Source organism: Nomascus leucogenys, chromosome 17 (genome assembly GCF_006542625.1).
Source record: "Nomascus leucogenys isolate Asia chromosome 17, Asia_NLE_v1, whole genome shotgun sequence".
Lineage (NCBI taxonomy): Eukaryota > Metazoa > Chordata > Mammalia > Primates > Hylobatidae > Nomascus > Nomascus leucogenys.
In genome coordinates this window covers 2929514-2945444 of record NC_044397.1, presented here as the reverse complement: position 1 = coordinate 2945444, position 15931 = coordinate 2929514, and the positions used below count along the sequence as shown (strand labels likewise).

Here is a 15931-nt window from a genome sequence, read left to right as displayed (position 1 = left end):
AAGGTCAAGGCTGTAGTGAGCCAAGATCTGCACCACTGCACTCTAGTCTGGGTGACAGAGTGAGACCCTGTCTCAAAAAGAAAAAAAAAAAAAAAAAGAAAGAAAAGAAATATACTGTGCTTGCAAAAAAAAAAAAAAAAAGTTTAATCCTAGTGTTCAGAACCTTGAATTTGAAAGGTGTGCATCAGATCACCCACAGGAGCTTTTCCGAAAATCCTGCTCCCAGAGTCCCCACCCCCACCCCAAGCCCCTTCGGTGACTGCTGGCAGGAGCGTCTTGGGGAAGATGGCTCTCAGGCAGCCCTAGAGCGCTGTTCAGCCCTGTCCCCTGTGGTGGCTGCTGGCGTGCTGGTTGGATGCCGTAATTCCTGGGCAGAGATCACTGAGTGTCCTGAACAGTGTTTGTTAAAACACCTCAACTCAAGTGGCTGGCTGCCCCGTATTTCCCCCCCAACATTGTGGGAGTGCCAGGGTTTGTGGATGGGACGGTCACGCTAGGCAGGTGAGACCAGAGCCTGGAAAGGAAGAGCTCTATAGGGGCTCCACCTCTGACAGAAATCCTTGCCACTTGCTTTAGATGCTGGTAGTAACGGGCCCACAGAACTCTGCTAGGGTGAGGCGGGTAGGGGACCCTGTCTCAGACCATCATGGTATCTCAGACATTCCCTGTGAACACCCCACATGGAGGATTCGATGTTGGCATTCCTACGTTCCCAAGGCAGACAGCATTGGCCTTCTTCTCTGATATGGTGATAATATCTCCTAGCCTTTGTAGAGGGCCCTCCCGGGCCAGGTGCAAAACACTCGAGCGTTGTGCCTACTATCATGGTCCCCACTTTACAGGTGAGAAAACGCAGGCTCAGAGCGATGAAGTAGCTTGCCCAGGGTCACCAGCTAATCACTGGTGGACTCAAACCCAGGCCTGTCAGAGTCGTGCACTCCCTTCATCCCTTACAGCAATTGTGTTTAGAATCAGTGACTGCCTTTTAGGGACACAGGTCCATAACGTTATCTAGTAGCTGTTGGCATTTACCAGCCCCCATTTTGTAATATTTTGTACAAGGTGCTTTCTTTATGTGCTTCCCACCACCAGATCCTCCTGCCTGGGGTATCCGCTCTTCCAATGTGTCCACACCATCTGATATTCCCAACAGGCCAGGATTTTTAAAGGGCAAAACTGTGTTTCCCTAAGAGGCCAACCTTCTAAGGTGTGGAAACCCAGAATTCCCTGTGACTGGCCCTCGCCGTTTCAGCTGAGAACCCTGAGTTCGGCCTCCCCATTGTGTAAATGAGGACACTGAGGCCCAAAAGGGAATGAAATGCTTTAACTCTGTAGTTAATAACATAAAGAGCCACAAATTAGGCCGGGCGCAGTGGCTCACGCCTGTCATCCCAGCACTTTGGGAGGCCGAGGTGGGTGAATCACGTGGTCAGGAGTTCGAGACCAGCCTTAGCCAATATGGTGAAATTTCACCTCTACTAAAAAGACAAAAATTAGCCAGTCATGGTGGTGCGCACCTGTAGTCCCAGCTACTCAGGTGGCTGAGGAAGAATCGCTTGAACCCGAGAGGTGGAGGTTGCAGTGAGCTGAGATCATACCACTGCACTCCAGCCTGGAGACAGAGCAAGACTGTCTCAAAAAAACCACAAATTAAACCTAGACCTTCACATTCCATGGAGAGTGTCTTTTCTTCCTTCCACCCACTGCTCCCCCTGCCCTGTCCCTGCCTCCTTCCCTCCTCCACTCCCTTCTTCTCCCATCCCTCCCTCCACTGTTGGCTCTGCCTATCTCTATTCCTGCCTTACATCCCCCTTCTCCTTTTCTTCCTCCTCTCTGCTTCATTCCCTTTGTCGTGCTCCCTTGCAGCCAGGGCTGCCTCTTTACTGCTTGTTTGTTGATCCATGCCGCTGCCAGCCTTTATCTGCCAGCATCTCCAAGGGAGTCCACAGTGGAATAGGTCCACAGTGGAATAGAGTCCATTGTGGCTACTCCACAGTGGAGTAGCCCCTGGGCAAGGCCTCCAGGGACTGTCTGCTGTGCCACCCATCAGAATAGTGCTCCTTCCACTTTGTCTTGCCCTTGGGCATTCCTGGACATTCCTTAGGTATTCCAACTTAAGATGATACCTGGATGTGCTTGCCTAGAGACCTTTAACCCTGCAGTCGAGAGCCCTGGACTTCAAAGGTGTGTGTCACATCATTATTGACCACCTCCAACGAGTCCCCTTTATTGAGATTTGAATCACATGAATCCCAGTCATGGCCCCTCCGAGCAGCACACCCTTGGGCAAGCCAGCTCCCCGCTTTGGGATTCCCTTGCCTCATTTGTAAGGTGTGCAAAGGTCCCTCCGACACGGCCACTCTGTGAGCAGATAAATGTTCCAGTGCCCGGTCAGAGCCGCCAGGGTGAGACAGCAAGGGCCCAGCGGCTGTTGCTGCCTGAGCTCCAGAGCGGCTGCTCCTGTGGAATTGCCACAGGCGGGGAACTGGGGGCGGGGCGCTGGTCCTCTGCTCCTCAGGTTCTGAAAGAAACCTGATTCATCACTTCCCCAGGGATGCTCAGGTCCTGGAAGCTGATCCCACTAAACACTCTGATTGGCAACCCAGGAGGCCTAATTATTATTAATATGGCTTATTAATCCTTATTAAGAAAGATACTTCATTCTGATGGCTGGTATGTTCTCTCTCCAGAGGGGCGTCAACATGAGAAATTAATTCAGTGTCAAAGGCTGGTTGGGCAAAGGGAGAGGGCAGAGGTCATTTATGGCATCATCCCCAGAATTACAGAAACCAAGCTGTGGCATCCAGGAACAGGATGCTTGAGCAGCTTACAGGTTTGAGGAGTCATTTCCCTGGGGAGCCCCCAGCCTTCCATTGCACTGCCCTCCTGCATGAGCTGTTGAGGCAACAGGTGGGACAGCTGGGCCTCCGCAAAGGGTACTGGATGCCCCCATTGGCCACGGTGTGGTCGTGCCCTTCTACCCTGCCCCATCCATCTCTCCATCCTCTTCCACCCCCTCCCAACTTTCAATAGTTTGCCACCCGTGAACTCTCCCTGGAACCTGAGCCAAGGCTCCACTGGGAAGCCATTGAGTGAATGAGCCATTTTTGTGCCAGTGCCTTGGTCTTGCAAATTTGCTACAGCTTCCAAACTGACCTTGACCCGTTGCAATGAAATCAGTTGCAGGATGGAAAGCCCTTTCTCCTTCCCTTCTCCAGGCTGCACCAGGTACCACTCAGCAGGAGCCTTGAGAATTGGTCACTGTTCTCTAAAGAAAAGCGTGCAGAGCCTGCCACCTTGTGGCTACCTCTGGTCCTACATCAGTCCTCACCAGACCCAGCACAGAGATCTCTGCTTTCCCACTATGAAGGTCACCTCGTGGAAAGTCTCTCCATGGCTAGGAAATGGACATTGGTGGGTGAGGGGGGCTTCCCCAGGCTCTGATGTCTTTTCCTGCTTGTTTGACCACAGTCGTGACCTATGGAAGCAGCCTTGCCATTGGCTGAGATCGGAAGGCGGAAGGCCAGAGCCGGGGAAGGGGCCATACTCGTGAGTGAGACACACAGTTTGTCAGATCTGTGGAGTACCTTGCACTGAAGATGCAGACTCCGCGGAGCTGGCTCACCTGTCTCTAACCCTAGCCTGCCTCTCAGCCCAAGTGTCCCCAGGGTGTAAAAGGTGGGTTGTACCCAGATGACTTCTTAGGCCTCTTCCAGCTCTGATGTTGTCTCCAGGAAGGAAGCGAGGAAGATCTCCTTACAGCACAACTTAGAGTAGGGACCTTGTCACCACAGGCATGTGGAATACACTGGCCTCCAACCAGCCGTGTCCACGCGCCTCCTCACCTCCCAAGAGGAGCTTCTGGGTTCCACTGCACTCGGCCAAGAATCCGAGGCAAGGCGCACATGTCAGCAGCCTAGGTGAGCAGGCACAGCTGCATCTAGTGAGCTGTTGGATCTGACTCCTCACTCAGCACGAAGCTAGGTCCCAGGGGCAGGCAGCATGGTCAGGGGTAGGCCAGTGTGTGTTCCTAGAATGCCACAGAGTCAAGCCCAGTTAGAAGGCATTGTGGCTGAGAGCACAGGTTCTGAAGCCTCAAAGAATGCTGAGTAGGTCCAGATTCTGTCACTTACCAGCTGGATAACTTTTAGAATTTCTTAAATCTCTCTAAGCCTCAGTTTTCTCATGTATAAAATGGAGATGATGACATCTACTTCTTAGGTCACTGAGGGGATTAAATGGCATGATGTTTGCAGAGCACTCACGGAGCCTGGCACGTCTATCAATGACAGTTGTGGCCATCGTTTGTTGTTCAGCTTCTACAGCCAACAGATGCATGCTCTAACAATGAAAATTACTGTGTAGGCCGGGCACAGTGGCTCACGCCTGTAATCCCAGCACTTTGGGAGGCCAAGGTGGGTGCATCACCTGAGGTCAGGAGTTCAAGACCAGCCTGGCCAACATGGTGAAACCCCATCTCTACTAAAAATACAAAAAATTAGCCAGGTGTTGTGATGCACACTTGCAATTCCAGCTACTTGGGCGGCTGAGGCAGAAGGATTGCTTGAACCCAGGAAGTGGAGGTTGCAGTGAGCCAAGATCGTGCCACTGCACTCCAGCTTGGGCAACAAGAGTGAAACTCCATCTCAAAAAAAAAAAAGAAAAAAAGAAAATTACTGTGTAAACCATCCAAGACAGGACTCTTGGCTCTTGTCTTAGTCTGCTCAGGCTGCTGTAACAAAATACTATAGACTGGCCGGGCGCGGTGGCTCACGCTTGTAATCCCAGCACTTTGGGAGGCCAAGGCGGGTGGATCACGAGGTCAGGAGATCGAGACCACGGTGAAACCCCATCTCTACTAAAAATACAAAAAATTGGCCGGGTGTGGTGGCGGGCGCCTGTAGTCCCAGCTACTCGGAGAGGCTGAGGCAGGAGAATGGCGTGAACCCGGGAGGCGGAGCTTGCAGTGAGCCGAGATCGCGCCACTGCACTCCAGCCTGGGTGAGAGAGCAAGACTCTGTCTCAAAAAAAAAAAACAAACAAAAAAATACTATAGGCTGAGTGGCTCAAACAACAAACGTTTATTTTTCACAGTTCTGGAGGCTGGGAAGTCCAAGGTCAAGGCACTGGCAGATTCGATGTCTGGTGAGGACCCCCTTCCCCATTCATAGACAGCTGTCTTCTCGATGCATCCTCACATGGTGGAAGGGGCAAGGGAGCTCTCCGATGTCTCTTTTATAAGGACTCTAATCCCATTCATGAGAGTTCTACCCTCATGACCTAATCACCACCCAAAGGCCCCACCTCTACTACCATTACATTGGAGATTAGGTTCAACACATGACTTTTCAGGGACACAAACCTCCAGTCCATAGCACAGCAGATTCAGTTCCTGCTGAGGGCTTCCTTCCTCGCTTGCTGGCACCTCCTTCTTGCTGTGTGCTCACATAGCAGACAGAGAGAGAGAGAGAGAGATTGAGAGAGAGAGCATGCACTGTAGTTTCTCATCCTCTTCTTATACCTATAAGGACACTAATCCCAGTGCGGGGGCCCTACCCTCAGGACCTCCTCTAAATCTAATCACCTCCCAAAGGCCCCACTGCCCAATGCCATCACACTGGGAATTAGGGTGTCCACACAGGGATTTTGAGAGGACACATTCAGCCCATAACAGCTCCTAGATATAAACCCTGAATTTCTCTTCTATAAATTTGCCCCCATTCCTTTTGCTTTTGTTGGTTTGTGTTTTGCAGTGATGTGAATGCCAGGAAAATCCTGCCTTCGCCTTGCCCCAGTCCACAGAGCCAGAAACAGAGCAGCACCAGCACCCCACTAGAAGACAGGTCTGTGGTCTTCTCCTGTTATGCCTGTGACAGCCCCTGCAGTGGGCGGAGTGGGGCTCCATCTCCAGTCTACTCCCCGAAAAAGCCCCTCGTCCAGTAGCCACACAGACAGAACCCAGGTCTGGCCGCTGCCCTGGTCCCCTGGGAATTCCCTGGAAAATCTCACACAGGCCGACTCAAAGCGGGGAGGTTTTCTCCCACAGTCACCAGGACCCTGTGTTGGGCAGAGTTGTTTCATATCTTCCTGTGAATAGATGTACCTGGGGGCCAGAAAGGGAAAGAGCCAGCCCAGGGCAGCCCCACCACGGAGCAGAGCAGGGGGCTGACAAGCCTGGCCTGAAGGCCCAGCAGCATTTGCTTCCAGGCTTAGCAGAGTTGATCAGCACCATGGGCATTTGTACCCTCCGGCTAGAATGGCTGCTCAGCCTCTTTCACCAGCACAGCCTCTGCCCTGCCTGCCTGGACTCTGCTTTAGTGCTTCCGGCTGGGCTGCAGCGGGAAAGCCAACACCCAAAACTACCTGTGGGAATGGCCAGCCCCTTGTTACGTACCGTCCTTACTGCCTTCTAAGGAAGTGGCTACCGCCCCCTGCTGTGCAGAGGCACAAGGGTGAGGACGGACAGAAAGTTGGCAAGGCCAGGCAAGTGTACTGCTCTGAGTTTGCTGAAGGGGAATGCTACATGGAGAAGCTGGATGGAAAGGGGGATGGGGGAGGGCACACGCAGCCCTCCCTTTCTAAGGAGATTCCCACACAACCCTTCTACTTACAAATCTCATTGGCCAGCACCTGGCCACCTGGCCACACATCGCAGCAAAGGAGTCTGGGAAAGGTAGTTTTTTTAGTTGTGGCAACTTAGCTAAATATGGTTCTGTTTTTAAGGAGAGACAGGAGAATAGTAATCTCTGCCTTGAGGTCAACTAGCTAAGCCACGTGGGGAATGAGGGTGCTCTGAGGACACAGTACTGAACGATATGACATCTAAGCTGGGCGCAGAAGTTGACAGGCCCCAGGTTAAGGGGTGCTGGTTTGGGTAAATCGGGGATGGGAGGACAGGAGTGGTGGTGGTAAGAGGATAGAGAAGGCAGCGAGAGAAAGCGCAGCCGCCATGGGACGGTTGGTGGGGAGGGCAGTCCAGGGAGAGGAAGCAGCAGAGCAAAGGCCCTGAGGCTGGAAGTGGCTTGGTAAATGCACGTCACTGAAAGAAAAGGGGGTAGCTGGAGCCCCTGACCGGGGATCCTATCACACACAGCCTGGTAGGTCATGGGACAGAGTTTGAGTTTTATTCCATGAGTGGTGAAAAGCCACTAAAGGGTCTGTATTAGTCCGTTTTCACACTGCTGATAAAGACATACCCAAGACTGGGTAATTTATAAAGAAAAAGAGGTTTAATGGACTCACAGTTCATGTCACTGGGGAGGCCTCACAATCATGGTAAAAGGCACGTCTTACATGGTGGCAGCCAACAGAGAATGAAAGCCAAGTGAGAGGGGAAACCTCTTATGAAACCTTCAGATCTCACGAAACTTACTCACTACCATGAGAACAGTATGGGGGAAACCGTCCCCATGACTCAGTTATCTCCCACTGGGTCCCTCCCACAACACGTGGAAATTATGGGAGCTACAGTTCAAGATGAGATTTGGGTGAGGACACAGCCAAACCATATCAGGGTCTATGGCAGGGAGTGACTTGACCCAATTTGCATGACAAGAGGCTTAGTGTGGCTGCCCCACAGAGAAGGTAGGAGGGAGTGAGAAGCAGGCCAGCCGAGTCATGTAGCTTTCTGGGTGAGATCAGTCACCAAAAATCGAAAAGCATTTTGGAAAGGTAAGTGGTGAGTCCAGCTGTAAAGTGTAGTAAAATGTGACACGTGGTTGCCTCCAGCATCCCCGAGAGGCCAGTGTTGTCCATCCCTCTCACCGGAGACAGCCAGACGGACTCCGACATCATGGCCTTCATCAAGGCCAGACAGAGCATTCTGCAGAAGCAATGTAAGTGCACCTCCCTTGGTGGCTCCTCCCGGGCAGCAGGTCACCAACACTTGTGGGGAGCACACAGTGAGGTGGGAGGGGAGTAGGGAGTTTCCTGCATGTTTCTGAAGCCACAGGACTGGCCTACCCATCACTCACAGGTGCCCAGCCTCTGATTCCTTCTCGAGAAAGCCTCGAGGGGCAGCATCGGAAACACCAAGACAGGCCCAAGTGGGTGGGCGGGCCAGGTGCTCCTGCCCCTCATGGCAGAGCTTGCTCTCTGTCTCGTCCAGATCTTCAGCTCCTTTGTTCTGTGTGCCCAAGGTCAGTTGTCTCCTCTGCTCAGCCTTCTACAAACAGGAAGGGGCTGAGTGATGTTTTGGTAGCTCATTGAACCCCTGCCTTGAAGTCTCCCTCCCCCATCAGAGTGTAGTTCTTGCCAAAGAGCTGTGGGTGTAAACGCCACTTGAAGGCCCAGGCCTGAGGACAGCATAACAATCACAGAGGAAATAAGTGCGGCGTGTCAGACAACAGGAAGAGAAGAAGGGTCTTCTTGGCCTGCACCACTGCCCCCTCCACCCCCAGCCCCGTCCTCTTGGCAGCTGCCCATCTCCCATCTGCTGTGGATGGGCCTTTTCTGTTTCTGCCTTCCATCCCCCACACACCCACAGCGCAAGCCCCAGGGCCCCTTACCCCAGGCCTGCGTTTTGTCTTAGCCTCCTCTGCATAACCCAAAGGCTACTAGGCAGGCTTAACATTGCCTTCACATTGCCAGAAAGGCGCCCCCGCCGTGATGGTATGGGCCAGCAGATTGGATGTATAATGACTGATGCCTGCTCTGCGGGGCCTGCACTCAGCTTCTCCACCAACCGTGTGCATTTTGGGCAGGAAGAGGTTTGTGCATGGATGGAGCACCGCAACTGAGAGCCGGCCTTGGCCCTGCTGTCCTTACCTTGCTTGGCCGCCAGCCTGCTTACTTACTATCCTCTCTTCACCACCAGGACCAGCAGCCTCAGCAACACTGTCAGGTCCTTTCTTAGGCCTGAGACAGCCCCAGCTCTGCTGTGATCTTATCTCATTCTCAGTTTCCTTGTCAAAAAAAAACTGGATTCAGTGATCTCCAAATTCCCATCTATGCCCCAAATACTCTGATGATAGGTATCAGGCACTGAACAGCAATGAACAGCCAATCAGTCAGCAAACACTGTATGTGTTGGGTGCCTTCTTATGCCAGGCACTACTACTAGTGCTGGGGCTATAGCAGAGAACAAGACAGAGCCCAGCACGTGAGAAACTGACATTCTAGGGGGAGGAAGGAGACAGACAATGAACACGTCAGCAAATAAGATCGTTTGAGCGGATAATAAGTGCCATGAAATAGCTCAACTAGGTAATGTTGTGGACAGTAACTGGGAAGACTGCTTTTAGCTGGGTAGGCTGGGGAGGCCTTGCTGGAGAAGATAACTTTAAACTGACAGCTGCATCGTGAGAACGGAGCCGCCACGCCGCATTCTGGGAATGCACAGTCCTAGCAGACAGAGCGGAAAGCGAGAAGCCTGAAGGGGAAGGAGCTTTGCTTGGCCACAGGGTGGGAAGGAGGCCAGAGTGGCTGGAGGGCAGGAAGCAAGAGCACAAGGGCCAAGTCACACCAGCCTTATGCACAGGGGAAAGAGATTTGGATTTTATTCTGGATACAGTGGAAACCCACTGAATAATTTTAACCATGGAGTGATATGATGTGATTGATGCTTTAAAAAGCTCACTTTGTCTGTCATATGTAGTGTAGATTGTAGGGGCCAAGGGTAGACCAGTTACCAGGCTACCATGAAAGTGCCAGCAAGGGATGATTGTGGCTTGGACTCACCAGTAGACCGAATGTGAGATGCAAGAGAAAGATGAGAGTCAGGGCACCTCCTGGGCTTTTGATCTGAGCAGTGAAGAGAATGGCAGTGCCATTTACTGAAATGAGAAAGGCAGGGAAGCATGACTATCAGAGGCAAGGAGCTGGAGGGATGGAGAGTTCTGGCTGCCCTGTTTGAAATTTCAGATGACGTTTGATGTCCAAGAGGAGGTGTCGAGTAGACAGGTGAGCATGAGTGGAGCTCAGAGAGAAAGTCTAAGCTAGAAAAAGAAATATGCAAGTCATCATGTCTGGTTGGTGTCTGAAGCCACAGGACTGAGTACAGGAGGTATTCAAATTGCTGAGAACAGCCCCCTGGGGTTCTCCAACAGTTGTGGAGAGAGAGGAAGCAGAGATGCTGAGAAGGCACTGCCAGGGTGCGAAAAGGAACAGCAGATAAGTGGGTATGGCCTCAGGCACAAGCTGGAGAAGCACAAGCTCCAAGGGGAGACGGGCCAGTAGAGTGTGGCAGGATGGAATGTGGACCACTGGCCATTTTGCATGTCAGGGTGGTCATGGACAAGCACCATTTAGCCAGGGGACTGAGAGTAGCTGGGGAGAGGATGGAAGGGAAAGAGGCTGAGGCAGTGAGCAGACACAACTCCTCCAGGGGGTTGAGCAGTGACAGGAGCAGAGAACTGGGGCTGGAGCTAAAGGGAAGCAGGAGCCCAGAGGGATGCTTTGCATGTTAAGACATGCTCATGTGCTGAAACATGCAGAGAGAGGGAAACTGATGCTGTGGTGGGAGAGGGGAGCAGAGCTGCAGGAAAAAACTTCCTTGAGAAAGTAGAGGGGACGGTGTCCGGGGCACAGGTGGAGGAAGGCTTGGATATGCAGGATATCCTTCGGAGCTGAGATATCCCTTGCCCTGTAACAAATCCATAGAAACCAACCATCATTCCTGCCCTCAAGAAGCCTACAAGCAAGCAGTATCTTTAAGTTATGTTCACTAAGCTTTTGTACATATAAGAGATGTGACCATCTAACTCCCTCCAAACAGAAGAGGCAGAAGTCCAGGTCCCTGTCAGAGTGGCGTCCTCCTGCTAACACTGTCCCCAGGCAGTGCAGAGAGCTGGATTGAAGGGCAGGCACTTTTATTAAAATATGTATGGCAAATTACCGTTTATAAATGTTTTCATTTTTATTGTTTCATTTGATGCTCTTAACACTCCTGTAAGGCATGCAGGGCCAAGATTATGATCCCCTATTGACAGGTGAGGAAACTGAGGCACACAGAGCTTGAATCACTTGCCCAAGGTTACACAGCTGATAAATGGCAGAGCCAGCATAACCCAGGTTTTCTGCTCTCTCCCCACTGGGCCACACTGTCTTGAAAAGCTGCAACTACCAAGATATGCCCACTCTGCTGTCAGGAGTTCTCTCGACCTCAGGAACAGGAACCAGCATTGACAGGAGGGGAGTGACTGCAGCCTCTACCTGCCCTGCAGCTGGGGAGCTTTGCTCTCCAAATAAACAGCAGCCTGGAAGTAATTCATCAAAGCAAACAAAACTTCCACGGCTCAATTTTTATTCCAAAAGGAAGAATATTCATTCTGGCTTTTCAGTGACCATGGGGCCACAAAGGAAGCCAAAGACAAGTTGACACGGGGTCCCTCTGCCACCAGGTCCCAAAGGGCCAGCAGGCGTGACCTCTCGGACATATAGCAGATGGTTCTGGTCCCATCGTGTGGCACTTAATATGCAGCCCACTTATCGGGGCACCCAGGCAAATACACAGGCCGGGGCCCAGGAACCTTCTCAGCCAAAGCAAACACCTCCCTCTCCCTGCCTGGGCTCTCGAATCTTAATTTAGTGCACAGCGCTGCCTTGGTTACTTCAGGAGTGCTCATTAAGGGGAATTTGTGACTGTCAGCTCGGGAGCAGGAGCCCAGAGAGGGCAATTTAACATAAGCCTCGCCAGCTCTTAGGCTTCACCAAGGGCCAGGATGAATCTACTTGATTTAGGATTCGTGGAACAGCATGGAATGTTTAAATCCCTGCCAGGGGCAGGTGTGGACAGGTATATAACCCCCGTAAGGGGCATCAGTCATCCGTGGAGTCAACTCTGCTGTTTCCAACTGCCAAGGACAGCTTTTACGTCTGAGGAAATGAGGTTAACCCCTTTCTAGAGGGCCTTTTTGTTTTTAATGTTGCTTAATCCCTGAGTTTGGAAGCATTGCCATCTGGAAAGGAACCATGGTGTGACCCCCATAACCACAAGTCTGTCTTCTCCAAGAGGTGTTAGGAAGACGTCCTACCTCTCCCAGCCCTCCAGCCCCACTCGGAGAAACCCTCCAGCTCTCTTCTGTGTTCAGAAACCCTCCCAGGGAAAGAGAAAGAGCACCAAACTGGGAGGGAAAAGGCGGAAATTCCAAGGCCATCCCTGCTCTGCGTGACACTGGGCAGGCCACCTCCCCAAGCCTCCCTCTCACTGTCTGTCATGTACAGATTCCACCCTTGCCCAGGCTCTGATCCTTCCCCAGATAATGTCCATTAAAGTCCCTTATCAACGCCCAAGCACCAAGGAATTATTAGCAGGGAAGTGGCCGCTGTGGTGAGAGCTGGCCCAACACCATGAGGTGTGATTTTTTTTTAATGGTGTGTCTGTAGCGTGCCCTCCATTCTAGGAGCCCACAGTAATCAAAATCCCAATACAGACAGAGCTTCATCACTTCACTGGGGACCATAAAGTGAACGAGTTGGAAGTGGTGCCTTTTGTGTTGAGGTCTGTGCATGTAAGGAGCTATGTCTGGGGACAGAGCGTGCTCTCCACCCTACTCTGTAGCACTTCTTCCCAGGCCCCACCCCACCCACCCCCTGTCATTACTGCATGCAAGTGTGTGAGGGGCTCAGAGACCATTCTCGGTGGGAGATGGCTCAGGCTCCAAGCTCCTTACCACCGGCAGCGTTCTCAATCCTGGCCCAGGCTGCATTTCAACAGTGCAGCAGAAACATCAGACTCCAGATCTCAGCAGCAGCCACATGCCCATGGGCCCCCAGCTCTTGCCCTGCCAGTCCTTGTACTAGAGAGACAAAAGCAGTGAGTTTCAGCCCTGGCCACACCTCAGAATCACCTGGACCCACCCCAGCAATCCTGACTTAATGGTTCTGGGCTGTGGTCTGTGCACCAGGATTTCTAGAGATTCTCCAGAGATTTCCATTGTGTAGCAGAGCTGGGAACCACAAGTCCAGAGTGACCGGAACACATGACCATCATAGGCTCTGGTGTACTTGTCTTCTTACTACCCTTTCTAGGATTCAATTGGGACAGGTCGGAATGTCTTAAAAATAAGGACCATATTTGTTTAAACAGCAAGGCCAGCCAGAGGTCTTGCACACAGAATTAGAACTGAAAGACCAAGGGCTCACAGCCGTGAATTATTTCCAATCTCTTCCTCTGCACTAGCTGGACATTCAATGTATCACCAGGAATTACCCTTTCTCCACAGCAACATCAAGCCAACCAAGCTAACACTCGTCACCCACTACCAGGTTCCTGTGGCCAAACCTGGAGGGCTGCGGCTGCCTGCTCACCTGTTCCCTGACCAGCCTCACCCCTCAGTCTCTCTGTCCACTGAAATTTTTTTAAACATTGTACTTATTACTTCATCCAAGAATCTCAGAAATTCTCTCTTGCTCTTACTAAATTAGCCAAACTTTAGCCAAAATAACTGCATATCACTCTTACCAGTTCTCACACTTTAATGTGCTAATGAATCGACAGGTTTTGTCAAACTAGATTCTGACCCAGTAAGTCCAAGGTGGACCACGTCTTAGACTCTGCCTTTCTTAACAAGCTCCCTGGAAATGCCAGCACTGCTGGTCCATGGACCACACTTTGTGAAGCAAGAAGCCACCTTGCTTTTCCCCAGTATCTCATCTGCTCCAGCAAAGAGAAATGTGAGGCCCAGAGAACTGACATGGCTTGCCCAAAGTCACACCATGGGTTGGGGACTGTCCTGGCTAGAACGCAAGGGCCCTGGTTCTCAATCCAGAGAACCCTCTCCATGCCCAGCCATGGGAGGTGACAGGATAGGGGCCACATGGTCAGGAGGAGCCATCCTGGAATACAATTAATATCTGGAGCAAAAAGCAAGGAGAGAATCTGAGGATTAGGTAGGAGCATCAGTGAAAACCATGGGGTTGTCCAGGTGTGGTAGCTCACACCTGTAATCCCAGCACTTTGGGAGGCCGAGGTGGATGGATCACTTGAGCTCAGGAATTTGAGACCAGCTTGGACAACATGGTGAAACCCCGTCTCTAGTAAAAATACAAAAATTAGCCAGACGTGGTGGTGGGTGCCTGTAATTCCAGATACTTGGGAGGCTGAGGCAGGAGAATCACTTGAACCCGAGAGGCAGAGTTTGCAGTGAGCCGAGATTGTGCCATTGCACTCCAGCCTGGGTAACAGAGCGAGACTCCATCAAAAAAGAAAAGAAAGGGAAGAAGGAAGGAAGGAAGGAAGGAAGGAAGGAAGGAAGGAAGAGGGGAAGGGAGGGGAGGGTGGAGGGAGGGGAGGGAGGGAAGGAGGAAAAAAAGAAGAAAGAAAGAAAGAAAAAGAAAAAGAAGAAAGAGGAAGGAAGGAAGGAAGGAAGGAAGGAAGGAAGGAAAGGGACGGAGGGAGAAAGGAAGGAAGGGAGAAAGGAAGGAAGGGAAGGGAAGGAAGGAAGGAAAGGAAGGAAAGGAAGGAAGGAAGGAGAAAGAAAGAATGAAAGGAAAGAAAGGAAGAAGGAAGGAAAGGAAGGAAGGAAGGAAGGAAGGAAGGAAGGAAGGAAGGAAGGAAGGAAGGAAGGAAGGAAGGAAGAGACAACACTCCAGCCTGGGTGACAGAGCAAGACTCCATCAAAAAAAAAAAGAAGAAAGAAAAGAAAACTGGGGTAGGAAAACAGGCATCAGTCTCAGCCTAGGGAGGTGGAGCTTCTGCAAAGGGCAAAGGGGGCCTCTTCCTTCAGAGCTTGGGGTATAAATGCAGCTCCCGGGAGGCAAGACACAGATGCAGTGCCCAAGACCCAGGGGGAGTGGCCGGTGGCCTCCCCTCCTCCCGATTCAATCCTGGGAAAAGTCAGTGTCTGCATGCACAGCCTAACCGAAAGCATCCTGTCTCCCTTTCAGGTTTGGGAAGCAATTGAATTTCCAGGACATATCCAGCCATGCATTATGCCAGCAAGAATGAAGTACAGATGAAGGCAGCACCCCTCACTTGCTCTGGCTTCAGAAGTGAACTATGGGCTGCTGGGAGCAACTAGTGACTTTGATTCCCATGGAGGGGGCTGTGTTTCTTTAAGGATGCTGACCTGGAGGCCACTGAGAGGCTGGGGCCGGGGCTGACCATGACATCCTTCCTGTAGTTGCTGGAGCTGCTGGCAGGGCCAGGCAATGCCAGAGTGCTAGGGGCAGGGTGAAGGCTTCAGCTCCTGTTGTAGTGATGTTTTGTGTAGATCATTATAAACTTTTGAGAATGTGAAATAGCACCATCATGATATAATGTCAGGGGACGCTCACACCCAGTGGAATGTGGGGGGAATATTTTTATTTTTAGTGATTTGCCAGCTCTCTCCCTTGGCCCGCGCTCTGGTTTGGAAGCCCAGAAATAGCCATGACAGGTCCAGGCAGGATGTCCCAGCTGCAGGCAAGGCAGTGAAATGCAGGGCACCCTGAAGGCCAATCCTCATCTCCCAGACCACATCTTTCACCATCAGCCTCTTGGCCAGGATGACCTGGAGGCAGTGCCTGAACAGCTGTGTCTCCAGGGAGCCATCTGCCCTGCAGGGTCTAAGGACATCATAGCACCCAGAGAACAGCGGGCAGCTCCCAGGGGCTCTGCTGAGCGCGTGAGAGAGGGCAATGTGGGTACCTTGGGCCTCACAACCTTCATCCAGCCACTTGGGCCCTTGCAGGATTTGGGCCGACACTCCCCACTTCCACAGGGAAAAGCATAGCTGCCTGGGGGTCTTGTCTCCATGGGCCCTCTCCATGACAGATCCAAGGGAAGGTGGGAGGCCCTCAAGGAGGTTCTTGAAGAACTGCCCCCTGGGCCAGGGGGTTCCAACCCAGCTGCGGCCAGGGAGGGGCAGCAGAGGGTGAGCAGGAGCGGCACCTGGAAATGAAGCTAACTGGATAAAAGTGCTGGTCCATTGCTCCTGGTGTCTCTGTCCTATAAATATAGGACCTGATGACCCTGGAGGGGAGCAGAGAGGTAATATAGTATAATTGGCTC

General features: G+C 51.9%; 1 protein-coding gene across 3 annotated transcripts in view; it reads left to right on the top strand.

Moving 5' to 3' along the window:
• The window catches only part of KIF6 (kinesin family member 6), a 376916-nt gene extending 361697 nt beyond the window's left edge, over positions 1-15219 (top strand). For 2 of the 3 annotated variants that reach the window (XM_030795951.1, XM_030795953.1), the window contains 4 exons: positions 5095-5145; positions 5754-5843; positions 7729-7835; positions 14827-15219. In XM_030795951.1, coding sequence (XP_030651811.1) covers positions 5095-5145; positions 5754-5843; positions 7729-7835; positions 14827-14843 — 265 coding nt within the window. In that variant the 3' untranslated portion in view covers positions 14844-15219. The remainder of the gene's footprint in view (positions 1-5094; positions 5146-5753; positions 5844-7728; positions 7836-14826) is intronic. The other variant, XM_030795952.1, reaches the window with a different exon arrangement.
• Positions 15220-15931: the final 712 nt, after the last annotated feature.